The sequence below is a fragment of the Colletotrichum godetiae genome, assembly GCF_030913485.1.
Source record: "Colletotrichum godetiae strain CBS 193.32 chromosome Unknown BDP55scaffold_18, whole genome shotgun sequence".
NCBI lineage: Eukaryota > Fungi > Ascomycota > Sordariomycetes > Glomerellales > Glomerellaceae > Colletotrichum > Colletotrichum godetiae.
Window position 1 is genome coordinate 117,422 of NW_026851266.1, and position 25,964 is coordinate 143,385.

The 25,964-nt window shown below is 51.3% G+C and overlaps 10 protein-coding genes and 1 non-coding gene across 11 annotated transcripts; 8 read left to right on the top strand and 3 right to left on the bottom strand.

Moving 5' to 3' along the window:
* Positions 1-400: 400 nt before the first annotated feature.
* On the top strand, positions 401-3,014 carry BDP55DRAFT_693403 (uncharacterized protein; the record flags this gene model as incomplete). Its single annotated transcript, XM_060577218.1, has 8 exons — positions 401-474; positions 650-719; positions 827-972; positions 998-1,227; positions 1,296-1,856; positions 1,892-2,028; positions 2,106-2,335; positions 2,420-3,014. The coding sequence occupies 8 exons, from the start codon at positions 401-403 to the stop codon at positions 3,012-3,014; spliced, it is 2,043 nt and encodes a 680-aa protein (XP_060430148.1).
* Positions 3,015-3,121: 107 nt separating this feature from the next.
* Positions 3,122-3,697, top strand: BDP55DRAFT_661875 (uncharacterized protein). The gene has a single exon (XM_060574755.1). It carries the CDS (start codon positions 3,255-3,257, stop codon positions 3,597-3,599), a length of 345 nt encoding a protein of 114 aa, XP_060430149.1. The 5' UTR covers positions 3,122-3,254; the 3' UTR covers positions 3,600-3,697.
* Positions 3,698-6,582: 2,885 nt separating this feature from the next.
* On the top strand, positions 6,583-7,242 carry BDP55DRAFT_728003 (uncharacterized protein; the record flags this gene model as incomplete). Its single annotated transcript, XM_060579386.1, has 2 exons — positions 6,583-6,980; positions 7,050-7,242. 2 exons carry the CDS (start codon positions 6,583-6,585, stop codon positions 7,240-7,242), a joined length of 591 nt encoding a protein of 196 aa, XP_060430150.1.
* Positions 7,243-8,223: 981 nt separating this feature from the next.
* BDP55DRAFT_551226 (EC51a protein) lies at positions 8,224-8,939 on the bottom strand (the record flags this gene model as incomplete). Its single annotated transcript, XM_060569098.1, has 3 exons — positions 8,224-8,312; positions 8,363-8,424; positions 8,497-8,939. 3 exons carry the CDS (start codon positions 8,937-8,939, stop codon positions 8,224-8,226), a joined length of 594 nt encoding a protein of 197 aa, XP_060430151.1.
* Positions 8,940-10,753: 1,814 nt separating this feature from the next.
* BDP55DRAFT_109975 (uncharacterized protein) lies at positions 10,754-11,501 on the top strand. The gene has a single exon (XM_060565373.1). The coding sequence runs from the start codon at positions 10,916-10,918 to the stop codon at positions 11,294-11,296; it is 381 nt and encodes a 126-aa protein (XP_060430152.1). The 5' UTR covers positions 10,754-10,915; the 3' UTR covers positions 11,297-11,501.
* Positions 11,270-12,466, top strand: BDP55DRAFT_661887 (uncharacterized protein). Its single transcript, XM_060574756.1, has one exon. The coding sequence runs from the start codon at positions 11,707-11,709 to the stop codon at positions 12,067-12,069; it is 363 nt and encodes a 120-aa protein (XP_060430153.1). The 5' UTR covers positions 11,270-11,706; the 3' UTR covers positions 12,070-12,466.
* On the top strand, positions 12,453-14,533 carry BDP55DRAFT_661889 (beta-glucosidase). Its single transcript, XM_060574757.1, has 2 exons — positions 12,453-14,251; positions 14,309-14,533. Exons 1-2 carry the CDS (start codon positions 12,801-12,803, stop codon positions 14,352-14,354), a joined length of 1,497 nt encoding a protein of 498 aa, XP_060430154.1. The 5' UTR covers positions 12,453-12,800; the 3' UTR covers positions 14,355-14,533.
* Positions 14,451-14,533, bottom strand: BDP55DRAFT_t157. The gene has a single exon. It is a non-coding gene; the product is annotated as a tRNA-Thr (tRNA).
* Positions 14,534-15,818: 1,285 nt separating this feature from the next.
* Positions 15,819-17,620, top strand: BDP55DRAFT_661890 (uncharacterized protein). The gene is made up of 2 exons (XM_060574758.1): positions 15,819-16,128; positions 16,203-17,620. The coding sequence occupies exons 1-2, from the start codon at positions 15,907-15,909 to the stop codon at positions 17,322-17,324; spliced, it is 1,344 nt and encodes a 447-aa protein (XP_060430155.1). The 5' UTR covers positions 15,819-15,906; the 3' UTR covers positions 17,325-17,620.
* Positions 17,616-19,561, top strand: BDP55DRAFT_703698 (major facilitator superfamily transporter). The gene is made up of 3 exons (XM_060577975.1): positions 17,616-17,810; positions 17,866-18,788; positions 18,840-19,561. The coding sequence occupies exons 2-3, from the start codon at positions 17,964-17,966 to the stop codon at positions 19,350-19,352; spliced, it is 1,338 nt and encodes a 445-aa protein (XP_060430156.1). The 5' UTR covers positions 17,616-17,810; positions 17,866-17,963; the 3' UTR covers positions 19,353-19,561.
* Positions 19,562-19,670: 109 nt separating this feature from the next.
* On the bottom strand, positions 19,671-22,404 carry BDP55DRAFT_728009 (subtilase; the record flags this gene model as incomplete). The annotated part of the gene is made up of 2 exons (XM_060579387.1): positions 19,671-22,211; positions 22,288-22,404. The coding sequence occupies 2 exons, from the start codon at positions 22,402-22,404 to the stop codon at positions 19,671-19,673; spliced, it is 2,658 nt and encodes an 885-aa protein (XP_060430157.1).
* Between the last annotated feature and the right edge of the window lie 3,560 nt (positions 22,405-25,964).

The following is a 25,964-nucleotide window of genomic DNA, read 5'->3' on the forward strand; positions in this document are numbered from 1 at the left end:
CGGATCTTCAACGTGCTCACGGAAATCGTGAATTCTCCGGCTTAGATGCGACAACAGTAGGCGGTGTTTAAGACTGCAGATGTGGTTGGATGGTTTCAGAGGTCTCCTGGAGGTTTGTTGCCGTGCAATATTGAGCATGGAGAATAATGTCCGAGATCCTATTGTTTGACTGGCTTCTGTCGGAATGTCAGCATCCTTACCGGAGGAACGCTCATCGTCGGCGTTCATCCAGTCCCCGCCATTTCTGTCGGACCTTTTGTCTACACACCCAAGCTTGATCAGAAGTTTGCCGGCATCGGGCAACTGAGTGCATCCGTAACTTCGACATACCCTCGAATTCTTTCCATTTGCAGGGGATTGCATATCAACAAGTAATACTTCATCATCAAGGCCGATTGCGATGAGCCCAGGTAGCTATCCAGGGCAAAGCACCCCGCTGGCCCGTTTCGCGGTAAGCTTTCAGGATGATCATCAGTTCAAGTTCTCACTTACCTCAATATTCTTGACTGACATACTGGATATACTCCCGTGCGATTATTGCCGACAGAAGAAATTCAGGTAATTTCATCACGGCTGCACCGGTGCTATCAATGAATGCATCTTTGCAAATGGGAAATGGAAATTCCGGCGGGAGACTAACGTGTCAAAGATGCTCCAGGGAGCTGCCAAAATGCAGTGCCTGCATTCCATGGCCTGGACTTGCAATTATTCTCGCGACCGTCTAAAATCTGTACCGACTCATAGTCAGCCCAGTTCAGTGTCAGTCCAAGGGCAGCCACCAACTCAGGACCATGAATCGATGCCACAGCTCGCAAGTACATGAGAGCACTCCACGGTGGTATCTCGACTTTGCAGCATAGAACGCACACTTGAGCGCTTGACCGCGTTAGTAGAAAATGCTGTTGTGCAGTGCTCATCCGAGAAGGAGCCGAGAAACGGTGCTCAGGTTCTTTCTCGGGCGCATCAGTCTGAGTAAAATCGATGATCGGGCCCCCAGGTTATTTGTTGGCGCCTCTCATTCTTTCTCTTTCGTGAGAGAGGCTACTGAAAACGTTCGGACAACATCTGGAAATCCCAGTCGTTCGTCTCAGCAAGAGACGGACGCTCAGTCTGAGCTTCAGTTTCTATCGACGTCCCTAACTACCGCAGCAGTCGAGCCCGTGCATAACACGCATGCGGCAGGATTCTATATACCTTCCAGAGCAACAGGCTACAAGCTTATTGGAAGTAAGTTGGTTGATGCTCGATTACACGACTGCAACAAAGTGCATGCTGATAAACTCTGGCAATTCTAGCCTTTCTTGAACACGCGCCAAAGGGTGAGCCATTCTTCATTACACCTTCAGAGGAGCTCCTGAGGCAAACAGTCTTCAGTCCAGGGAAATTCTCTCACAACGCTTGGCTGGTCTATTTCAACTACACCATGTTAGCTCAAATCTCTACAGAGCAGCGAGATGATGGAAAGCTGGAGGCTGCGAGATTTCGGCAGAATGTGCGGATCACCGTGAACGATAGCCGCATATTCTTGGAACCGCGACAGGTCAATGTTCAAGCACTAGCCTTACTAGCTGTTCATGGCGAGGATTACGCCTCTCCAAATTTGTCGTGGATGTTAGTTGGCCATACTTGTCGCCAGGTGGAGGCTCTCGGCTTACATGTGCCAATGTACACCGATATCGAGTCCTATCAGCGGAGTCTTTCGATGTTCTGGCTCCTCTTTGTCTTGGATAAGTCTTGTGCTCTCGCGTTTGGTCGATCCCCGTTTCTTCCGATGAGTCTCTACCGAGATGTTCCACTGCCCGACTTCAGCCATCTGCTCAAGTTCCAACCTCCACATCTCGATCTGGAGTTCAGCAGTGCACCACCGTCTGCAGTCCATCTAAATTCGGAGCACACTTCTTCATTAAGGGCATTGAGCTAGCCAAGATAATGGGCACAGTCGTCGACATGCTGGCCCTAGGTTCATCAAAAATCTCTCGAGACACCATCAGGCTGCAGCTCGAAAAATGGTCCCATCAAACGAAAGAAGTATGTCAATGGGAAGGAAGACCTTCCTTTAGCCTCATATCATGAATTAACCTTAGCTTACGATGTTCAAAATGCAGATTTTAAACAAAACAATTGAGGCAGAAAGGCGACTCCTTGAGCCGGCCCAGCTGAAGGAAATGTTGTTGGGCCTCAATAGTCTAAGATTCCAGTACCTTCACATCATGATTATCCTTCTCAAAGAGGAAAAATCTTCCAACAATCACTGTCTGGAGTGCGCAAGAGAGGCTCTATTCATACTGCCGTCCATTGTCCCCAATTGGTCTTCCGTTTACAACGGGGTTGTTTGGTAGGCCTTGTTGGTTTGAGGCAACTCGGTTGTTTCAACAGATCCCGACCTCCCATTCAAGAGTTCTTCTGACTAACATCGCAGGCACTTATCGTACTATCCCTTCATCCCATTCTTTGTCGTCTTCGAGAATCTAGTTCACACCTCCACGTCCCAAACCTCAGCGACACTCGATCAACACATCGGTCTCCTTGCCACAACTGTTTCATACTTTTCGAGCATGGGAGGACAGATGCAGCTTCTCGCTGTTCTTTGTACTCGTCTAGAGAATGTTGCGTTTGTCTTCCTGGAGCTAGCTCGGAGATATATACGACAGCGCCATGCAACCGTCAACAACACCCTAGACACCTCATGGCCCCCAATGACTACTCAAGCCGACAAGAATCTTCCCGAAGTAGATTCTACAGAGGAAAGCTTCTTCGGACTCTCTCAAGGCACCCTTGATGAGATCTCTTTGGACGATTGGCTGGATGTTGAAAACTTCCTCAACTGGCTGCCTGCTGACGTTTTCGCATCTCGGCCACCCTTGGGACTTGAAGAGCGGCGAGATCCTGAGTCTGCCAGCGAAACTCCCGAGACTTTGTCCACGGCTGACCTTCGAGGTCGCAAAAGACCATTTAATGCGACTTTCGACTGGTTTTCTTGGGATACATATTATGCCAGCATGCTTCCGACATAGTCAATGAGGAACCCTTCGTAAGTACCAGGTCTTATCTTACATGTAATACCCTGCATATTGACACGTGTTTATCAAACTTTCAAAGTACTTGGGGAAATCATGACGCACGTTAAATCATGAAATATGTAATGGTCTACCAAGATTGGCATGTAACCGGGCGGTCTTGCACTACACGTGTTTCACTAGTTCAAAAAAGACCATCTGTACTACAAGAACTCCATCGAATCCAACTGCCAGGCTATGCCTCAGAATGCCCTAGATTTGACCGTCGAAGGCCCCCTCAAGGCTCGAGCACGCCCTTTTCCAGCACAAAAGTCAGCCTTCGGTGGCGTGATGTACTCTATCTCCCGGTTTCGTTTGAAATGTACACTTCTATACCGTAGTAACTCTGCGAACGTTCTAGGCTCCTGGTCTCTATTTTCGTTTTTCTTTATGTCCCATAAGGTTCTTGGTGCCTTGGTCGAGGTTATCTCTGCAGTATGGGTGACTTTTTGTATAGTCGATGTGGTTAAGATTGTGTACAATATAAGCTTCGAGAAGCTAGTCTTCCTTGACCTAGTTCGAGGCGTTATTGGGAGAGTCTAGAACGTTATCTAGGACGCGAATTGCCTATTCTGGACCGCAGAGACGAGCCCAGTCTATGATATTGCGCTGGCCCCAGCTTGGAACGTTGTTGAGGCTAGAATCCTAAAAGGCCTAGATGTTATTTTCTGAAGTGACTGGCGAGGGTCTCATCAGAGACTTGAGAATCTCCTTGTTGTAGCGAAGGTCGAGAAACTCGACATGGCGAATCTTCGATTGGAACTCTAGCGGATTCTGGAATCTTGGTGAAGCCATTGCGAAGTATTAATGAGAGGACATGGGAGGTTCCGATAGTAGCCCAAGACGACAAGAAATGATCGATATTTTGCCTTCTTAAGTATTCGCACTGCTATTGGTTTGGAATGCGGCTGTGTTACACGTAGCAAAGACTGGAACAAGTAGCGCTTACACTGACGAGGGTACATCGATAGATATCCATTGTTCGTCACCTTTGGCGTTCGACGAAAATCAATGAACCAATTGTATGCACATTATCAGATTGTAGCGCTGACAACGGCAAGATGCAGGACGTGGTCAAGTCTGACCGGCAGGAAACGTGGATCTATGTGCGAAACAACTGGAGATGGGAGCGGAAATGTTTCATTGATTGGCAGGACAATGTTAGAGTAAACGATCAGGTTATCGGCTCAGAAATCGATTGACAGCTGGGTCTACTCAATTTATGTGTTGGGTGTGCGACGAAGGGGCGTGCTGCATCAATTCACGACATACGCAGCATGCTTGGTTGGTATCTGAGAACATATCGGTCGAACCGCTGACGTTGACAAATAGGTTGGTAAGAGGTATTCGACGTGATCCTGTCTGTGAATATCAAGTCTTCAGGTCCTCATGGTAAGTTGTCAATCTAGAGTTGTGTTTATAAGGTTGACAATTCTGGGTGCATTTCTTCTGAGATTCCAGTGCCCCCACTTCGATGGTATCCGGTGAGGCGACAATAAACTCCATAACTCGACAAAACCTAGGGTTAGGACAGATGATACGATGTGCAGACCGCAACGATCTTCAAATTCCGATTTCACTGCTTCCTGAGACAAACATGCATAATAGGAGTTTCCATGATAGCCTAGTTCCCTGAAATGTGTATGCTTCGTCGTCGTTCGCGAAGTAGGGAACGTTGCCGTTGTGGAACTTACATTCTCGTACTCTCGCAATACCGCTCTCATCGACCAGCCACATCAATCAAGAGGGGGTCCGATGTCAGCCTTGACCATTCCGTAAATCCTAAAACAGCCGAGCAGTGAGTGGCTGAGGTAACACTCAGCTGACTTATCCGTACGTGTCCTAGACCGGTCCCTTAGACACTTCCCAAGTCATATGAATGTTCCCGTGAACCCCGGATTCCGATAGATCAGAGCACGGTAGGTACAGTAAGATGATTCACTTTTGATTGGAGGAAGCGCGACTGCGCCACTGATACGAATGCATTAGACCTGCTATACATGGGTCAGGTAAGCACAGGGCTGAGCGATCTTCAATAAAGATGAGAAATTTTTTGGATAAATATTAAGGTTCTGGAGATTTTTGGGTGGCTTCAGTCAAGCCATTCGTTCGTTCTGCTTTTAGCTAGGCTAACTAAGGTGCCAATCAACTATTTTTCTCCGTGATAGGCTGATGTGCTCCAGCAGATTTCAATCCCTGCCCTCTCTCCGTGTAATACCTAAGTAGTGGATGAGGGAACATCACTACTGCAATCCGCATGGCCCTCGCCCCTCTCTAATTCTCCAATTTGGTGTGAACCAAGGGACAGACTCTTGGTGCGATTTTCACTTCACCGGATCCAGGAATGAAGGCGGAAACCTTGGCTTTCGATAGACACAACGTCGCCCGGCTACTGTAGCGCTGCCGTTGTGAAGACAGCCCTCACAGAATTCCCGTGTCACATACCATAGCTAACGCTCATGCAATCGTCCTAAGGCGGTAATATAGGCAAAGTAGGTAGTGTGGCTTCCCACAAGATCTTGCGTGTGCAACGTATCGCATATTTTGAGACATTGCGGCCGCTCAAGGGAGGATAATAGTTGAAGTAGGTAGGTATGCCGCCCCAGATGACGCCTGGCTGCAATTTCGGGCGCAGGGTCCAGTCAAATTTTTTTTTTAATTTTTTTTTTTGAGAAATCAGGTAGCCCGAGCTAAAATCGGCCCCGTTTCTAGAGTGCCGCAACCTTAAAGACAAATCTCGTAATGACTTCTCAAGTGTCGGCGGTTAGCGGCGCGGCATGGAAATGACTTCATACAAAGATCTGCGAATGACGGTGAATGGTACGAGGGGCACAGTCCTACAGTCTGACACCCTGTCAGCCCAACAGGCCCAAAGCTCTCCACCATAGGCAGCGACTTATGCTAGGCCCGCGCGAGATCGGGGACTTTGGTGTGCTGGTCGTCAAGAATAGGTGGGAAACCCGTAAAAGACGCAGAGAGTGCCAAGGATCTACGAGCTGATCCGGGGCTATGCCCCTTGGGGACGCACCAACAGGCGCTTGCTGTCAGCCGAGATCCCTGGCAATCAGGATTCTCCTTGCTCTTGGCCCCATGAAACAGGCAACACAGGGCGATTTCAGCCACTTGAGTGTCTTTGGGGGCGCTGCTGGGCGCGTTGGACCATCTTAAGGTTACTTCGAAGGCCTATAGACTCTAATTAGGGCTGTGCCAACAAGGGCCTAGGCGACCAAGTCGAAAGGGGCTGTGGCGCGCCGGTCCAACGTAACTAAGACATTCCAACTGTAAGCGAGACGAAAGTGCGGCGCTGCTGATCCAAGGGGTTTGATCCTTCGAGTGCGCGTGGTCATCGTCAAATTTTACTTAAGACGTAAAGCTCTCTCACAGTATTGGGGGAAGTCAATTGTCTTTGCTGTCAACAAGTACCTCACGTCTCGGAATTGAACACTTGGCTCGCCAATAAGTTTACAAGAATACCTGCGAAACAAAACCAGACACTTACACCACAATAACTGCGACCACCGGCAAAATGACTCAAGCATACATCATCGGCGATAGCTCGCCGTTCCTCAAGCGCGTTTTGATCCCCTTTTGGGTTATTCGAATCGCTGTCATGGTTCTCGAGATCGTCCTCTACGCCGGTTCCATCGCCGTTGTCGCTTCGAACAAGGATGCTTTGAACGACTATGGCGACGACAGCAGAACAGCAAGCTGGCTGATTGGTGTCCTCGCTGTTATCATGGTTATCATTCTTATCTGCCTCATTCTCGACATTGTCTGCATCGTCAAGCGCTCTCGACGCACGCTCAGCCCCAAGTTCTTCCTGATCACAAACGTCATTCAAACTCTGGTCTGGGTCATTCTGTTCATTCTGACAATCATCGGAGCTGGCGGCGCAATCACCATCGTCATCGCGATCATTATTCTGTAAGTGCCTCTCAACGAACTGGCCTCTGCTCCCATTGTGCGCCAAACTGACTCTTGACTTTTCCTTAGCGCCTCTTTCGTCGGCCTCCTCATTTACGCCAGCGTCATCTACCACAAGTTCCGCAAGGGCACATTGCCCCGCGGAAACTACGCTCCCGCCAACCCTACCACTGGTTATACTGGAGGCTACGCTTCTAACCAGCCTAACAAGACCTACGATCCGAATGCTCCCCGTTACGAGATGGATCAGAGATACGCATAAGAGATAGAATAGTGGTGTTTCAGTACGGCGTTGGCCTAGAAAAGGCAATCACGACTCGTCACGGCAACGAGATGGCTGACTACCTCATTCATGGGCCCGGCTGTCGTTCTGTTCTTTTTCTTTCATTCAGTAATGAGTAGGATGATCGCGATTCGGACCAAGATACCAGGCGTAAAGAATTGATTTTTGTTGGTTAAACAATATTCCAGTCACCGACTCCTTGGCTCAGTAGAGACTAGCACGCCCGTGCGATGATGCCTTTGTGAACGAAGTTCCATGAAGTTATAAAATTATAGTTAAATGTGCCTATTCACCAAGAATCAAGGGCTCGATCTCGCGCATGAATACCTGAATTTCTCATTACCCGATTACTTAAAAGAGAATTGACACCGCTATCGTAACCCTCCTTCTCTTGCCTAGGCTGGATTTTAACCCCATCTTGGAGTAGTCAGGATGCTCGACGCTACTCAACATGAACGTACCCATCCGTTTCTTCCATTTCAATCTTGAGAGTTCCGAACCCGGCCGGCTCCGATTATTGAGCTGGCGACGGAGATCTACTTCGGAATTCTCGGGCTCCGGAACCCCTTCCAGCATTTTCCTGATCACAACCAATTTTTCATCTTACATAGGTCTAATCAAATGTTCAGAAAATTGACTAATTCCAGCTTAGACATGTCGCAATGTCAGTCACTGTGCCCTATAATCAGACTGAATTGAGCTTCAGCCAGGAAGAGCCGGGCGACACATCGCAGCCGCCTAAGGGATGACGAAGGCGACGGCGAAGATAAGCCAATAAAGTTCCGATTCAAAGACATCAATCTTCAGTGCTTGAGAAGTCCTAGTATCTGTCCCTCTACCTAATGTATCCATTGCAGATAATTGGACGCGACAGTTAGATGTCCACTTTCACATAAACCTTTCGACTCTGCCTAGGCTTCAACGGCTCTTGTTCTTCACTACATTAGTTGCAGCATTCTTCTAAAGCTTCGAGGCCATGAAGCGGTAGTAAGCTAAGCAGTTCCAGTCCGCAGAATACTGGCCACCAGATAATGTAATCCATTCCTCGCCTACAACAAATTAGCATTTGCATATCATCATCGTAAAAAAAAGGCCTTACCGTTTCTCACGACCCTCTCAAGATCGCCCTTGGACGACGTCGTAGTTCCACCATAGTCGATACTATAAACAGGGAAGAAATTAGTACACCTACGTTTTTCCATCTAGCAAGAGACATTTTAAAGGAAATCTCACCGCTGCATTCTCTTTACTTCGTCCCAGTCATGTCTGGTCTGAGTCCATGTGTTGGGATTGTCTACCAGACGCCTGACATGAAGATAGCTAGCCTTGAACTTCTTCTGAAATATGGCAGTCTTTCCAATAATTAGACCGGTATGAAGGCAGCCCGTCTGATCAATGGTGTACTGCTGTGAAGGAGTCATGCCCTTTTGGCCTGGGTAGGCCTTGTTGCAAGACATGAAATAATAGTACGTGTTGTGCTTCAGGGTGCCGACAACTTTCTCAGCCTCTATCCATGCCGCACTAGAATCACGGGAAAGGATGCCGTCGGCGTCGAATGCATTGCTTCCCGTAGTAGCCACGTCGCCTGGGGCGCGTACTGCGAGCGCTGTGTCGAGCTTGGGGAGAGCAAGGCCGGAAGCGACGGCGCAATAAGTGAGGAGTTGTAGAAGCCTCATTATGGGTGTTTAAGATAATATTGAGGATGCGCTGAAGATCTGGTTGATAAAGAGACCGATCAGTGAAGCTTCGAGCCATTTATATGTCAGCTCCTTCCATTTCTCAAGATCTGATTCTATTGGCAAGATGACTGACTCTTTAATCTCAACGTATCTACGATCGGCCATCCCGTGGACGAGTATCCCATTCATCAGGCAGTTTTCAGCGTCAAAAACCTAGATAGATTCCAGCGTAGCTAGAGAAGGCTTGCAGTCAATCTCCGGGTTGAAGGGAGGTTCTTCGACAATCAATTCTGTTGATGACCAATGCACGATGATGTGGTTCTAGTTAGTGTTCATTTCCTAATTGAAGCGAGAGATCCCACGAAATGGAGCCACCGGTGGGATCTTGACTAAACTTTGGCAACACCTCATAGAAGTCATTGCCACAGAGTAACTCGAGTCACAATCCAAGCTTCGAACAAGGAACCCGAGGAAACAGAGTCGCATCAGCCCTCCAAGAACCTTTTAGGTGAAAATCAGAGATTTGACCCGAAAGTTCCGAATACTTCGGACCTGAAGGCCGCAGCTTGGCGGAACAAATGAACTCCGCCGGACCTTGAGCAAACGGACAAGGATCCAACCAACGAGAAATTCGCCGAGAATACGTATATCTTCACAACCTTGAGGTCTGAGTTTAATTGCACATAAAGTATTGCCAGTCAATGCCGGCTTAACACGGCAATACCGAAGTGGCAAGCACACCTTTCCTTCCCGAGTTCTTGAGTAGTGAGCCCCACTCACGGATTGAACATTATTAGCGAGACCGACCTTCTTTCCCAAGTACCTAAACTGCAGTTCCCAAGTTTCCAATACAAACTGAACGCCTTTTTAACCAGTGGAAAGTTGGGTTTGTTAGTGTAGGTTTCACCTGGTGAGTTACACAAATAAAGCTTGTTCTGGACATGCAATGGCTATAGCACGTAGAGCTTGGAGATTTATCCACACATACAGCTAGCATTTGCATGTATTATTGAATTACTTGGCAGTTTCCTGGCATTCTATTGAATAGCAGAGCCTCCACGTCACATTACTGCCAGAGACCTACAGGATACATGTACTATTAAGGGGTATCCTAAATAGGCACCCTGTCACACTGCAACTGGATCATGTGAGTCCGTTACACAGCATATAGAGTTGCTTCTGGGTCGACTTCACTGCATCAACAGGAAATAAAAATCCCCGAGGCTGGGACCAAGAACATTATAAGTATTTTGTTTATCCACACACTTCTCTATTAAGCTTTCCTTATTGTGTACCCTGAATCGGCCAAGATTAGATGCCAGCGAGTAAAAGTATCGCCTTGTTCTGATCAGTAGTCAAGGGACACCTTGTTATGTCTAGATACATTCGCGACAGAACCTGAGACGTTCCTACTGTGTCTCTATGCTCCCGTTTAGACCCCTTATAGGGTTGGGTAACAGTATCCTGTCCTTCAACTGTAATCACCCTGTATTGAGTACATTTAGGTAAGTAACTATAATGCCTAGGAAACGCAACGTATGATAATCCGAGGCCTTCGATATATGGTTTCAGGGGCTCACCAAGGCAAGGATGGATATAATCACCTTCCCTTGACGTGATTCTTGGCGTAGCCTCCGAAGCTTTCGGCATACGCCGCAACCCCAGCTACACATCCGTGGCAGCGTCGACTTTCAAGCGAAATCCGAGTCGTAGTTTGTCATTTGGCAAGGCCAAACTTGAGGAAGTTGGCGTTCCCCTGAAATTTCCCTGAGCTTACAAGTTACGATCTACTGAGTTATAGTTCACGGTCTTCTCCGTTGTAAATGTGGCTGATATTGACCCATACTTCTGACAGTTAGCCTGTTAAGCTTGCAAAGAGACACAATTCCATGAGAATATTCTATTTCAACGCCTGACCTTCCTATTCTGAGGGTTACGGAGGAAGCGGCTGGCTATAACCTATAAGGCTGCTGATGTCTACTTCGACCCTCTCGGTTACCAGCAGAATTTCCCAGCACACATCACCCTCAACTCATTCTTTGCAGGTACAAGCATTTCACCTCAAGGTTTGTTCATCTTTCAGACTCAAAATGTCACCTCCAGCCTCTATTCTGCTTTTTCTCGTGTCTTCGCTAGGATTTGTCAGCGCAACACCTTCTCAAACACACTGGAAGCGCGATGGAGATGTGGCGGTAAACGCCAAATGGACTGCTCACGACAAAGTCGTTCCCGTTGCGGAAGCCCCTGGCTATGATCTCGACGGCGAGGTCCAGATGACTTTCAAGCCCCTGATCCATTCTTGGCACGGATGTGTTCCATACGCAGCGGTGGACGCTGATGGTGCTGCCGGGTAAGTGAAACTGAAGCAACCTTTGATTCTGCATATCCTAGAAAGCTAGGCAAACTGATCAACCTGTATATGTACTGATGGTGATTGGATAATAGCGCTGGCTTGAAGCCGACAGGAAAGAGCGGCGGCGACTGCCGCGACTTGGGCCAGATCGGACAGACTTACACGCGAATCGGACAATCCCACAACCGGACGGGCATCATATACAGCTACTACCTCCCTAAGGTCCAGGGCAACGATGAGCAGCACAAGCATCACTGGATCACAGCAGTTGTCTGGCTGGCTGTCGATAAGTGTCCTGATGATATCGCCAACTTCTCGCCCCGTGGTGTCGCATACTCGACGAATCCCCAAGGCGCTTTCGACACCACACACACCTCCAATACCCTGTTCGTCAGTTGGGAGAATTCAGCGATGGCAACACGCCCTATTCTAGCTTATGACGGCGGAGTTCCTCTTTTGCCTTCTGCTAATGGTCCCGAAGGAGCCTTGAGCCCTCCTCTCGTCGCTTGGGAACGCCTTCCGGCGGCGGCGAAACAACAACTCGACGGCATCAAATATGAGCACACCAGAGTCCCCTTCAGCGATGCAAACGTCCAGGGGACTCTCGACTCTGCCTACAGCGATATTTTCTTTACTGGCGTTGGTCCAGATGGTACAGATTGTGGTGATGATACACCTTCGCAGGATGAGATTGATCCCGATTTCGGAGAGCCGGCCCCTTCATCGACTGCGGTGCCTGAGCCCGAGCCCGAAGCAACCGGTCTTTCTAGGTGAAGAGTGGGCCAGTCAGGATGCTAAGATAGAATCCAAGTCGTAAGCCATATTGAAGGCAGAAGAGTGTACCAGACTACGATTTCTATATTGTGGCTACTTAATCGATACTGCCCGTAAAATGGTATTTCTAGGGTTTCGTTATCATCCATGATGCGGTTTCTTCAAAGTGCCCGTCTGATTCACAGCCTGGACTTGGGGATGGAGCTCGAGACATTGTGGCCGAATGTGGATTTCGCATGTGTGATGTCAATTCTTGCGATAAATCACTATGTGAAAAGGACCCATGGAAATAGACAGATGTCAGCAGGAAATAATTGTACCTTCTTTCAGGGAATTCCTCGGAGTTCCATTGTCTATTCAATTCGCTTGTTCAGAACTTAGTGTGAATAACGATGGCCACAATTCTCAAAGAGTCTCTCATTACATGTATGATACCCTGTCGGAGCTCAGTGGGTACCCCGCCATTGGGACCCTTCATCCGATCACCCGCTGTCGGGGGAGCTGTGACCGACATGGTTCCCTTCCGCGAATCATCGTCATCTCATCCCGCTGCAGGGATGCCCCTCTAGCGATATCCAACGATGCTGCATCTGCAGAATGATTGGAGCTATCAGCACATGATCGTGAGGTGGGGTTGACGGTGGTCGACGATCAGTGTATCGTAGAGATTTAATGTTTGACGGCTTACTGAAAAGTGAAATCGTGAGCATTCTTCACATCTACTAGTTACGATGGCTTCTCCAGTCGAGTTTGACGAGTCCATCAAAGGCGCTCTGCCATCCGACTTCACCTGGGGCTTCGCTACGGCTGCTGCCCAGGTCGAAGGCGCATGGAACAAGGACGGTAAAGGCGAGTCCATCTGGGACAAGTTTGCGCATACTCCAGGAAAAGTGAAAGATGGCAGCACAGGCGACGATGCCGTGCGCTCTTACGACCTCTACAAGACAGATGTTGCCCTCATGAAGAGATACGGCGTCAGCGGCTACCGATTCTCTCTCTCATGGTCACGAATCATTCCCCTCGGCGGGAAGAATGACCCCGTTAATGAAGACGGCATCGCATACTACAACCGCCTCATCGATGAGTTGCTCGCGAACGGCATTGCGCCCTACGTCACGCTCTTCCACTGGGACACCCCGCAAGCTCTCGAGGATCGATACGGCGGCATGCTAGACAAGGAGGAATACACGCCCGACTTCGTCCGCTATGCTCGGGTATGCTTCGAGCGCTTCGGTGACCGAGTCAAAGACTGGATCACCTACAACGAACCCGGCGTCTACACCCTCGCGGGCTACGCTGCCGGGGTCCACGCCCCAGCCCGGTCCAGCTTCCGCGAGCTCAATGAGGAGGGCGACTCGTCCACCGAGCCCTTCATCGTTGCGCACACCGAGCTCATTTCTCATGCCTACGTGGCCGACATGTACAAGAAAGAGTTCAAGCCGACGCAAAAAGGCAAGATTATGATCACGCTGCACGGGAATTGGTCCGAGCCTTGGGACGCGTCGGACCCGCTCGACGTCGAAGCCGCGCAGCGGGCCCAGGAGTTCGAGATCGCGTGGTTCGCCGACCCGCTGTATAAGACGGGCGACTACCCGGAGTCCATGCGCGCGCAGCTCGGCGACAGGTTGCCGAGATTTACACCCGAGGAGAGCAAACTCGTGCTGGGCAGCTCCGAGGTCTACGGTATGAACTCGTACTCTGCCTTCTACGTCAAGCACCGCGACGGTCCGGCCGACATCAACGACCACAAGGGCAACATTGAGCAGTTTGACGAGAACAAGGAGGGTGTGCCGCGCGGGCCAATGAGTGATACCTACTGGTTGCGCACGACGCCGTGGGGATGGGCCAAGTTGCTACGGTGGATCTGGAATCGGTACCATGTGCCCATCTACATCACGGAGAACGGGACAACGGCGCAGGGCGAGCATGACTGGAAGCCCAAAGGACCGGATGATATTCTCGAAGACCCTTTTCGAATTGATTTCTTTAAAAGCTACCTAACAGAGGTGGCCAAGGCTTCGCAAGAGGGCGTTGTCATCAAGTCTTACTTCGGATGGACGTTTACCGATAACTGGGAATGGGCGGCAGGTTTCTCGGACAGATTCGGCGCAACGTGGATCGACTTTGAGAGTCCTGAAAAGACACGCTACCCGAAGAGGTCAGCACTTTTCCTTGGAGATTTCTTCAAGCATCTGATTAGCAAAGACTGAAAGGGAAAATTACTCATGTAGATACTTACGCAGATAGAATGCATCAAAATTGGTCACAACCAGCCAGCAAACTAAGACAGAGTCCACGAGACCTCCGCGGCCTGATTCCATGGACCTTTCGCAATGGGTTTACTTCAAAAAGAACCTCTCGCGTTGAATTGGCAAAAGATCTGCCTCGAGGGCGAATCGAACGCCCGATCTTCTCATTACGCAGACAATACGAGTGAGACGCTTTACCACTGAGCCACCAAGGCTAAACAGATCCATGTTATTTCCGGAAGACTGAGGCTTCATCTCTTCGTCGCGGCCGTTGGCTTTCTACCTGAGAATCAGCCATCTCAAATACCTCACCTAAATACGCAACAATACTGACAGATCTTTCACGAGCCAACAGGTATTACATCAGTTTTTTTATCCAGACTGAGGGGACCAGGTTCGTCGGAAGGAACTAGTATGCCCCGGGTCGCTCGGGTCCCGCATGCGCTCTTGTCGGGGATCATTCCGGATTTCGGGAAATCCGGCATCTGTATCCAAACTGTGGTAAGCAGCAACAGCGATACATCATAGAGCCAGCTCTTCCAAGTCAACTTGCTGGAATTGTTGATATGTGGACCAACTCGGAGAACTGACAGTCTTAATTGTCCTTCAGGCTTGCCTCAGTCTTCTATATTGACATACCTCGGCATCTACTACCTAATCACCTACTAGCGAAGAACAGAAAGGAGTGTTTTCGCGAGCTGGAGGAGAGAAAGGATACACTCTTCCGAATGCTTGGCTCGAACTCGAGACCTCCAGATAAAACAGGAAGATTCTACTATCAAGTACTCAACATATTTGGAAATATCTCGAGGGCAGTTCCATCACGTGATGACAATAACAATCACCAAAAGTTTTATGAAGAAAGATGCCAAACAACAAGCTGTTCATGGCATTATATAGGACAGTGAGCCAGCATATATTGTTCATATTTGTGCTGCAAATCTACTGCTCGGCCATCGACTCTACTTGTAGACAACACCACTTCGTTGAGCAAGTATTTAACCCCCCACACGGCGCGACCTCGGATTTTCCGACGAGATCCTAGAGGAGAAAACAACACGACCCCGACATAGCTACCCCGGAATCCCCGCAATCTCCACGCCAGCAACTTGACGTGCTCAATGACCCAAATCGGGGCATTTTGAGCATTTCTCAGATTGATTTCTTCGATGTTTCCCAAGATGGGAAGTGTAAACACGGGCCGCGGTAGTGGGATTGTCCATCCCGGGGCGGAGCGCATTGAATCTTCTTAAGCGAGGAGACCTTGAAGAGCGTCATTCAATCTCTTGAAAAGGGACGTGTCGCCTCCAGTCATGGCTTGAGTCGATCTTTTGTTGAAGGTGATCAGTCATTATCCAAAGGCTCACCTTGCAAGATTAGGACCAACATGGCACCACTCTGGCATTATTGGCTTCTGGGGCTGCCTGTCCTGTTCTGGGCTCACTTTGTAGCATCGCCCGTCAGCGCAGAATCGATAAGATGTGATGCAAGCTTGCTGAACACTAGCAACAGCTCCAATGGACTCAACAATGTTACTAAGCCCAGGATTTTCATCTTCTCCGACATACTCAACGAGCCAGATGATTCCATGTCACTCATCCGCCTGCTCTTGTACTCGAATCAGTTGGATATTCGCGGGCTTTGCGCAACCACATCGACATTCTTGAGGAACGAGACGCACCCGGAAGAGATGACTAAAATACTGCAGGTGTACGGCACGGTGGTGGGCAATCTCAATCGCCACGTCTCACAGGATTCCCAGTACAGCAGCTCGGATGTCTTCCTGCCATTGGTGTCCTCTGGGCCCAAGGTAAGTCTCCGAATCTACGAGTGATTTCTCTTAGGCTCAATAGACCTCGTCTGATTAATTGATTGCGCATGCAGGTTTATGGGATGGAAGCTCTGAGTACGACTCTCAGCCAAGGAGCGAAGAACATGATCGAGAAACTCGAAGAATCTTCGGAACCTCTACACGTCAGTCTCTGGGGCGGCGCAGGCACGTTGGCACAAGCCCTCCAGCACATCGAGATGAACCAGTCATCAGAGAATGCTGCACTTCTACGGTCGCGGCTTCGGGTCTACGCTATCTCGGACCAAGATAACGTCGGCTCTTGGATCCAAGCTCGATGGCCAGATATTTTCTACATCACAAGCATTAATGGTTTCAACGAATTTGAGGGTGCAACCTGGGTCGGAATCAATACGGACGACAATGGGTTCGCAAACACCACCAAGATCAAGAACGCATGGGCCGACGCGAACATTCGAGTTGGGCCTTTCGGGACTATATATCCTCAGATTTTGTACGGGATGGAGGGTGACTCTCCTAGCTTCCTGTGGCTCATCTCGAATGGCCTCTCGGTACCAGATATGCCAAACCTTGGAGGCTGGGGAGGTCGTTACAGCAGGGTCTCCGAAGTGGATGGTTTCAACTGGTATGGCAACGCACCAGACAGCGTATCACTTCCCAGCGGAGGCCAATACCGTAGCAGCCAGGCAACGATTTGGCGTTGGAGAGATGCCATGCAAGACGATTTTGCCGCCCGCATGCAGTGGACGCTGAACAACAGCGTGAGTGCAGTGGCACACCCGCCTCTCCTAAGCATCAATGGCTCGACAGGCACCGAGGTTGTGAGATTCGACCTCGGCCTCAATGGGTCAATCATACTCGATGCGATCAGCACTTGCGATGCCGACCACTCTGGAGACACGAGTCAACTCGACTTTGAGTGGTTTGGATACCCGCCCCCTCAGGGATACGGCGTTCAACCTTCTCTGACAATTCAACCACTCTCGTCACCACTCGGGACGAATGGCATTCTCCCTCTGAATGAGGCTGGCTTTGCAAATGTCACACTTGGACCAATAGTCACCATCTCGCCGCCAACTGAGGCCGGCTCTGCATCGGATGGGGAGGAGTGGCATGTCGTCCTACAGGTCCGCACGAAGAAGGGGCCGTACGCGATCCGCCGGTACAAGAGAGTTATCATCACAACGCGTGCATAGTGGTAACTATAGTGATACTAATTCACGATGAATAATGTATTGTGCTCAGATAGACGGGTGGACTCTTTCTGTCAACGTTGAGTAACTCTACATGTGATACCATTGTCCACATCGTGGCCAACTTCGACATTGCAGAATCCTATTGGCTAGTGTTTTAAGGCCAATTGCCCAGTCTGCTCGCAACTTCATCGTACTGCGATTTCGTTTGGCTTCAATGTAGAAATCGAGCCCGATGACAAAGCGGGCAACAAAATACCTACTCATCTTTACCCCAGCTCTTTGTTGGAGATCCTGATAACTGCAATCAAGGGGCGATCAATCTTCCCCACAACCTCTACGTGACCCATGTCTCAGTCGGAAAAGTTGGTTCAAGACCAGTGCAGCAAGCGGAGGAAACCTTGTCCTGTGCGTTGTGCCACCTGGAGATAAACGCGGATATGATATCAGGAAAGAAATACCGGCCCTCGAGTATTGGCGAGATGGCTTGTGAGTCACCCAATCGATTTACTCCTATTTCTTAAAGCTAATCGTCCAAATGCAGAGCGGTGTCTCTCCAAACTCGACATCATCAGACCTCGAACTCGTCCGTTGAAAGGCCGCTGCATGTTTTGGACCATCCGCTAAGCCAATCCCACCATCATGTTACCTCCTGAGGAAAAGAAGCCACTTGGACTGCAACCACCGCAACCACCAATACCCAGCCCTGAAGAAAATCCTCCATTCAATCACCCCAATTCGCAACATACTTCGATCGTCGAGGAAAATGAAGAGGAGTTCACATATCCGGATGGAGGCACCACCGCCTGGCTGCAAGTCCTAGCCTCCCACTTGATCAATCAAATCGCCTGGGGCTACCCCTCTTCCTACGGCGTCTACCAACTCTATTACACCACCACCCTCAACCTCCCCTCATCGCAGGCATCCTGGATAGGCTCGATCCAGATCTTCCTCACCTTTGGCATCTGCGCGCTGTCAGGTCGCCTTGCTGACGCAGGATACACCCGCCACGCAGTCATCGTCGGCTTATTCATGGCAGTAATGGGGACATTCTTGACCAGTTTCTGTCGCATTTACTGGCAAATCTTCCTTGCCCAAGGTCTATGCACCGGACTTGGGATGGGCATCATGTTCATGCCGGGCATTACCATCGTCCGCTCGTACTTCAAGAGACGGAAGACGTTGGCGCTTTCCATAGTCACCACCGGGACAGGCCTCGGCTCCGTTACGTTTCCCATTTTGCTGAATTATACGATGCCTCATGTTGGGTTCGCGTGGGCTGTTAGGTGCCAGGCGTTGATGATGCTGGTTCTTGGTGTTATTGCGATTGCGCTGATGAGGCCGCGCCTTGTGCCTAGGAAGCAAGGTCCTTTGATTGAGTGGGCTGCGTTCAGGGAACGGTCGTACACGTGTTTCGCCATTGGAAGCTTCTTTGTGTTCCTGTCTCTCTACTTCAGTCTATTCTATGTGAGTCGTGGACAATCTGGTTCTGGGAGTTACCAACTAACAAGTCGTTAGATGAATGTCTTTGCGCGTGAGGTCATCGGGTTGTCCTTCACTGAATCCGTCTCTCTGCTGCTGATTCTAAACTCATCGGGAATACCCAGTCGCGTTCTCTCCGGGTTCATAGCTGGGCACTGTCTGGGTTCGATCAATGTGTTCATCATCAGCAACGTGGTTGTGAGCGGCATGTACTTTGCATGGATCGGAGTCCACACCAGTCTGGGCCTGTACGTCCTGAGCGTATTCTTCGGCATCGCAAACGGCTTTGTGCAAGGCGTTTTCACGCCAGCCCTGGCAAGTTTGACTGTAGACCCTACGAAGATGGGAGCACGCTTTGGTATGGTTGCGACGATCGTGGGCGTAGCTTCCTTGGCAGGGCCTCCTATCGCTGGCGCGATTCTCGACGTGTCAGGTGGGAAGTACATGTGGGCGCAAGTCTGGGCGGCCGTAGTGACGTTGTTGGGCGTAGGAAGTCTTGTCGCTGCTAGAGTAGCGGCCGTTGGGAATGTGCTGAGAGCGAAGGTGTGAGTGATCTTGAGTGAACATCAGCGTAAAAGTACTTCTAGACTTGCATCATCCACCCTTGGGGGTCTTGACGATTCTCAAGCACTAAACTATGTCGTGGAAGAGATTGTTGAGGCAGAGGCGGGGTTTGATCCTCTTAGATGCCGACAAAGGAACATCAAGGGCGAAAATGAACTTGACATAGCATAATACAGTAGCACCATGGAAGAGGCGTTTTGGTTTATGAAGATATCAGGCATTATTCCAGTCCTATAAACTTATTTACAAGAAGAAATGTCGCATAGACATGTAATACTATCGTGGCACATTTTCCACACCCTCCTAGTGTCTAGCAGAGACGGTCGCGTTCGCGGCACCGTAGACAATGCGGAAAGGCTCAGTCTCAGTGGTATCATACTCCTCAAGCTTCGTTGCGTCACCAAAGACACGCAGAGACTTGATGGCAAACTTGTACTTGCCAGCAGGGGCATAGGTGCCGTCCTCGAGCTGGCCGTCAAAGTTGACAGCGAAGACACCGCGAGAGACGTACAGGTAAGGGAAGGAGCGGGGCTGGCCAAGGGTCTTGATGCCCCAGACCTCGTGAGTGATGTTAGGGGGGCAGGTGGTCAAGGGAACCAAATCGGCGCGGACAAAGGAAGAGCCGAAGGCCATGTTGACGGCGAGGGCGGGAAGGACGGCCTCGGTCTCGTTGGCGGTGCCCGGGGGAGGGAGAGTGTAGGTGTAGTTGCTGGGGACGGGCTCGTAGACCTCGTCCTTTGCGCTGGTGGAGGTGGTCATCAGGGCCTGGTCGAGGGTGACGTGGCTGTGGAGGCTGCCGGCGATGCCCTGGTAGGGGAGGGAAAGGCTGGTGCCGTCGGAGCCGTTGAGGGCGATGAAGCCGGACCAGACGGGAAGGCGGCCGGCATCAAGGGTAGGAGGGGTGGGGGTGACCAGGACGGTAACCTCACCGCCGGCAGGGACGGTGACCTTCTCCTCGCTGAAGGCAAGGGTGGCGTACTCGGCGGACAGCTCGTTGGGGAAGAGGGCGGGGAAGAGATCTCCAGCGGCCTCGAAGGTGTAGGCAGTGGCGGCACCAACGTTGCTCAGGTCGTAGGACACGGACTCGGCGCCAGTGTTCTTGATGGTGAAGTTGAGCTCGGGGATGAAGTTGTCAGTGTCGTTGAAGGAAAGGCTGGAGTGGCTGAGAATGACAGTGGAGTAGGCGGCATCAAAAGCCTGGACAAGACCACCACCCTGCTGAGGGACAGGAGCAAGAAGCTCATCGGGACCGGTTCCGTAGTTGAACTTGACGGGGTTGGCGTGGGCAGAGAGGAGGTTCTCAATGGTGGCAGGGTCCAGGGTCTTGCGTACATCAGCAATCAGAGCAACGATACCAGCGGTCTGGGGGCAAGACATGGAGGTACCAGAGAGGACGGCGTAGCTACCCAGGGCTCTAGGGTAGGTGGACAGGACGTTACCACCAACGGCACCGAACTGGGGCTTCTGGAGACCGTCCCAGTTGGGACCCCAAGAGCTGAAGCTGGAAATGGAACCTCCGGTGGCGGTGTTGTTGGAGTTGATGAGGATCTGCTCAGCCTCCTTGGGGTCAGTCATGTGAAGGACGACCTCGGATCCAGCAGCGAGGGCGGTGAGCCAGACGGCGGCCTGGGCAGGGGTGGTCATTCCAATAGCTTCGAGACCCTCAACAGCAGCAGAGACGGAGCCAGCACCGGCGGCGTTGTTGTAAAGCATGACGTACTTGGCACCAGCGTTGACGGCGTTCTGGGCCTTGGTAACGAAAGTGCAAGTACCTCTGCGGACGAGCACGATCTTACCGCTGAGGTCGGGGGTGTCGGCAGGGTAAGCATCGCAGCCGAGGGCAGCGGTGGAGGTCGAGTCGGTGCTGGTGGCCCAGAGGGGGAGGTCGACGCCAGCCCAGTTCTGGGGTTCACCGGGAGTGTAGGAGAAGTTCTGAGACTCGCCGCCGGCAATGGTGAAGGAGTTCTCAATGAGAACGGCCGGGGTGATGACATTGTCAAAGGAGGCGATGGCGGTGACGTGCTTACCGCTGGCGGCGGTAGAGGCAAAGAAGATACCCTGGTCACCAGAGTTACCGGCAGAGACTGTGCAGGGGACACCAGCCTCAACGATTCTTGAGACGGTGGCGGCCCAGGGCTCGTCAGTCCAGCCAGAGGGACCACCGATGGAAGCGGTGATGATGTCGCTGCCCTCCTCGTAGGCGCGGTTGTATGCGGCAATGAGGATGTCGTTGCTGACCTGGCCCTCGCATCCGAAGACCTTGTAAGCACCGAGGGTCACTCCGGGAGCAGTACCGGTGAATCCAAAGGGGTTGCTCTGAGCGGCAATGATACCAGCAACGTGGGTTCCGTGACCACCGCAATCCATGGGATCATTATCGGGGAAGTGCTCGTTGAAGCCATCGTAGGCGTCACCGACGAAGTCGGTTCCGTAGCTGACGAGACAGTCGGCGCCGAAGCAGCCACCGAGGGCGGGGTGAAGGTAGTCGATACCCGTGTCAATGACGGCGACCTTGATACCCTTGCCAGAAACGCCTTTGGCGTGAAGCTGATCGACCTGGGTCATGACGTGGGTCGAGAAGGTATCCTCGCCCTCCTGACGCTTCTTGAGGTCGATGTAGTCGCGGCCCTGCTGGCCAGTCCAAACAACCTCAGGCTTGGGGATGCTGTAGGTCCTCACAGGCCAAATGTTCTTGACCGAAGCGAGCTGGCCGAGCTTGGCGGCCTTCTGATCGGCAGTGTCGAGGTTCTTGAACTGGATAGAAGCGCCCTTGAAAAGAGAGTAGGTGAGATTCAAACGAGTGATGGCATCGGTCTCGGCCTCTGCGTAGAACTCGGAGGCATCCTGTAGAAAAAGGTAGGTCAGCAACTTTACTTCAACACGGCATAGGCCAGTGCTGCTGTGGGAGCTATTGACATACCTGACCATCCTCCAACTCGACGATGAAGGCACCGGCAACGGTCCTGGGTGACGGAGCCTTGGCTTGGACGGCGGAAGCCGCCGCAAGGAGCGGCAGCAAGAGACTGCTTCTGACCATTGTGTTTGGCTGACGGGTGACTTGCAGGGGACCGGAGCTGGCGAGAAAGAAGCCATCTCATGAGCGCGGCAGGCCGGGGGTCCAGCTTTATAAGTGCCATGAATGTGTCCTTCATACGGGGAGGAGGGGAATTGTTCGCTCGGCCCAACTCTCAAGGCGAGCCCCCCGTCTTGCGGGGGTCCAGGTCGGCGAGATTGGGCCTGTCGTTGTCGTCATGAAAGGAACTGAGAGCACCATTTCGGGCCAGCACGCTTGCTCGCGCAGGCAGGTGGAGAGATACATCGCGCGGAAGGCATGCGCAGTGGGAATATGCGAGCATACAAGGACGCGGTGACAGTGCGGCACGCGATAGTCCTCGGGAGCCAGGGGTGAAGGTCGAGGGGTGGGATGGGATGGGATGGGATCATGGGTCAGGGGAAAGCAGCACGCTGCACAAGCGAACGGGACCAGGGAAATAAGAAATTGCACGCCGCTTGTTGCCTCGAGCTTCAAAGACCAATCTGCAGCTCATTCACCGCGTGGGCCAGTGATGGCCTGTAGGGAAAAGGAGCGTCTCGACCGAACGTCGATCGACATATGAAAAGCTGCTTTTCGAGCTGCCTTGTTGAGGCTTCGTAGTGGGAGGGAGCTTAGCCGGGGTTGATTAATTGAACAATGTCATTGGAGAGCTTTTTTGAACAGTCAATTTGCTCAGATGGCCTTCCTATCTGGGTAAGGGCCTCCGCATGTCGTTGGGTGAGGGACCGCGAGAATTGATGGAGGGGAGGCCCTGACCAACCGTGGTGGCCATGGATCATGAACATGGACATGGTCAGGGGTGGCTTGGTTAGGGGCACTTTTAATTTACCAGCATCCCCCCCGTTTGGTGGCGAGACAGCCCTCCTCTGGCTCGCTTCTAATAGACTCAGCGTTGGAGCTATCGCGAAAGGGTGATTGGCAGAGGGCGGGAGATCGGATTTGACTTCTTCGAGATCTCGGGGCGAAGGTTACCAGCAACGGCGCCACAACGCTTTTTGTGTGTGAATCAGGTTGTGCGCTGGCCGTTGGCCGTCCGCAAGACTGAAGACTAAGAGACTCGGGATGCTGATTCTGGTCTGGTGGCACATCGAGGGCCCCGTGTTTGCAGGCGGCAAAAGGACATTGGGTGGCTCGTGTGGCATTGGTGACGGCTCCATATTGCTATTGTTGCTGCAAATGCTGTACATCTAATGAGGCCGGCAACAAAAGATAGGAGGACATGTTGCTCGATGTCAGTGGCTCGTACAGAGATTGCTGGACGAGGGTCCCCTCCCATCAGGATTCAGCAAGACAACATTCGCAACGTTATCAAGACATTACACTTGCCGCTCTGCGATAAAGATGCCAACATGATACATTGAACATGATACGGGAGTTGCAACTCCCACATTCCCTCAGAGACACGCTGCCATCCGTCTTGCGTGCATCGCCGACTTCCCCAGACCATGGAGCCAAGAGGCCAAGAAGTCAAGGCACTCCTACTGCCGTGGTAGCAGTGCATCTCAGGCTCGTTGTTTTGTTGGTGTGTTCCTGAATTCGCACTCGTGCAATGTGGAGCGCCGGGCGCGCGATGTGCTCAGGCACGCGTGCGGTACCACGGCAGCATCCACGCGGGGACGGGCATCCCGGCTGCATGGTGGGTTCTGAGGCGATTGCGTTGGATGTTGTTCCAGGCACGTTAGTGTCGGCTTCTGGAGTTCTGTCCTCAGCTGCTCCCCTTCGGCATACGGGTTCTGCTCAGTTGAAAAAAAGATAGCGTCCATTGGCCGGAGGTGAATCCGTAATGAGGGAAAAGGAGCTTGAAAGGCTAAACGACTCAAATTGAGTATGTTCCTTTTGGGCAGGAGACTCAGAGACTCTGCTGGGTAGAGGACCTTTTGCTAGTCATTATCGCCAACTCGTTTCGCCCACACGCGATATCCCCGCATGTATACAGGGCAGAGCCAAAAGTGGCGGACAACAAAGTGTCTGAATGGGCGAGGGCGTACGGATGCAGGTGAGGACGCGAGAGTTAGGCTCTCCCGAAATCACTACCTAACAAGGCCTGACACCTGTCGTCCCATCATCCATGGCTTCTCGTCCTTCTGGGACTCCATCCGATTCACCTGCCGAAAAGTCGATAACGCGGTGACCAGGCCCCGGCCCTAGACCGGACGCAAAGGTTCGCGGGATGCGGGCGGCTGTGCGACGCTGCATGTTCGCTGCTGCGCCGTATGGCTAGCAGGGCAAATTCGCAGACGGCAGAAGGATCTTCGCGGCCTGGTCTCAGTTCAAAAGCGCAAGATATCGCTTTAGGTTTGTCATTACGTATCGGACTGTCTCCGCAGGAAACTATACTCGAGTCCCTCCGAGTTCTCTGCATCTCTGGGGACACAATATGGTACAGTTGGGAACATTGATATGCCCTGAAGTGAAAGCCTGAAGACTCAAAACCACATAATGAACCGCGGCCCTGTGTTGATACGCCCGGACCAGCGCCGACAGAACGACGGTTCCTTTCGCCTATAGCCCAAAGGAGTTGGGTCCCGGCTGGGCTACTAAGGCGATCTGGGAAGCTCGGGAAGAGGCCGCGGGGATCTCCCCCACCTAAAGTAATCTGCTCTCGTTAAGCTTTGGAGTCTTCGTATTCTGGGCGAGGGACTGGGTCCAGCTGAAAATGAGAGAACTTTTGATATGCGCTTCTTCTCAGCGTTCGACCGTTCGGCTGACGGAGAACCTGGAAACGGCGAAGCATTGCACGATTCAGTTACATTTTTTTTTGGTATTTGCTGCAAATCAACGAAGAGGTTACAGCGAGATGGGCAACTAGAGAGGCTCATCAGACAATTGACCCCGCTTGCTTGAACCTAAAAATTGCGAATAAATGATTACTGACTCTCGTCCTGCCAGGGATGACCTGGACACATATCCTCCAGGCGGCCTGCACTGTTGTAGGGGTCTCTAATGTAAATAGAACATTGGCAAACACAAAGGCGTTTAACCTTACTATGGCGCCGAACTCTGTTCATGGTTGATTCAACAACATACATCGTCATGCAGCGGACTACACGTAGTATCCAATGGGTTTTGTGCTCTTCAGAAAGACCTGAAGACGTTCTTATTGAGCCGACTAACTTCCGCATTCAATCACAGTTTGGCGTAGATAGAGTCGCATCCTCAGTTCACCGAGATAAGTCTGGAAGATATGGAAATACTCCGTACACATAGCAGCCTCCGCGAATCCGACTTCGATTTCCGATTACTCATAATCGTAAAACTACCTAGTCGTGTGCAACTCACATGCGGCGATTTATAAGTATCATATCATGATACAAAAAAGATGTTGATACTGTGCGACTCTCATCAAACATCGAATCAGCCATGTAAGAGCCGGCACTAAGGTAGGTAGTTGAGCAAACAACTCTTCTACACCGCAACGGGAGACAGTCACGGCTCTTGGCCAACATAGTTGTCTTCAGATGCACGCCAATGCTGTCGCCCGACCATCATCCCAATTGTTTGGTCGCAATAAGGTTGTACCTTACAGATCGTCGGATGCGACC

Excerpts from the sequence above, each read along its gene's own strand:
- BDP55DRAFT_661875 (XM_060574755.1), top strand. The coding sequence starts at position 3,255 with ATGCCTCAGAATGCCCTAGATTTGACCGTCGAAGGCCCCCTCAAGGCT.
- BDP55DRAFT_109975 (XM_060565373.1), top strand. The coding sequence starts at position 10,916 with ATGTCTACTTCGACCCTCTCGGTTACCAGCAGAATTTCCCAGCACACA.
- BDP55DRAFT_661887 (XM_060574756.1), top strand. The coding sequence starts at position 11,707 with ATGGCAACACGCCCTATTCTAGCTTATGACGGCGGAGTTCCTCTTTTG.
- BDP55DRAFT_661889 (XM_060574757.1), top strand. The coding sequence starts at position 12,801 with ATGGCTTCTCCAGTCGAGTTTGACGAGTCCATCAAAGGCGCTCTGCCA. Across the intron at positions 14,252-14,308 it reads GCACTTTTCCTTGGAGATTT|GCAGATAGAATGCATCAAAA; the intron begins CTTCAAGCATCT and ends GTAGATACTTAC.
- BDP55DRAFT_661890 (XM_060574758.1), top strand. The coding sequence starts at position 15,907 with ATGTCACTCATCCGCCTGCTCTTGTACTCGAATCAGTTGGATATTCGC. Across the intron at positions 16,129-16,202 it reads TGGTGTCCTCTGGGCCCAAG|GTTTATGGGATGGAAGCTCT; the intron begins GTAAGTCTCCGA and ends TTGCGCATGCAG.
- BDP55DRAFT_703698 (XM_060577975.1), top strand. The coding sequence starts at position 17,964 with ATGTTACCTCCTGAGGAAAAGAAGCCACTTGGACTGCAACCACCGCAA. Across the intron at positions 18,789-18,839 it reads TCTACTTCAGTCTATTCTAT|ATGAATGTCTTTGCGCGTGA; the intron begins GTGAGTCGTGGA and ends ACAAGTCGTTAG.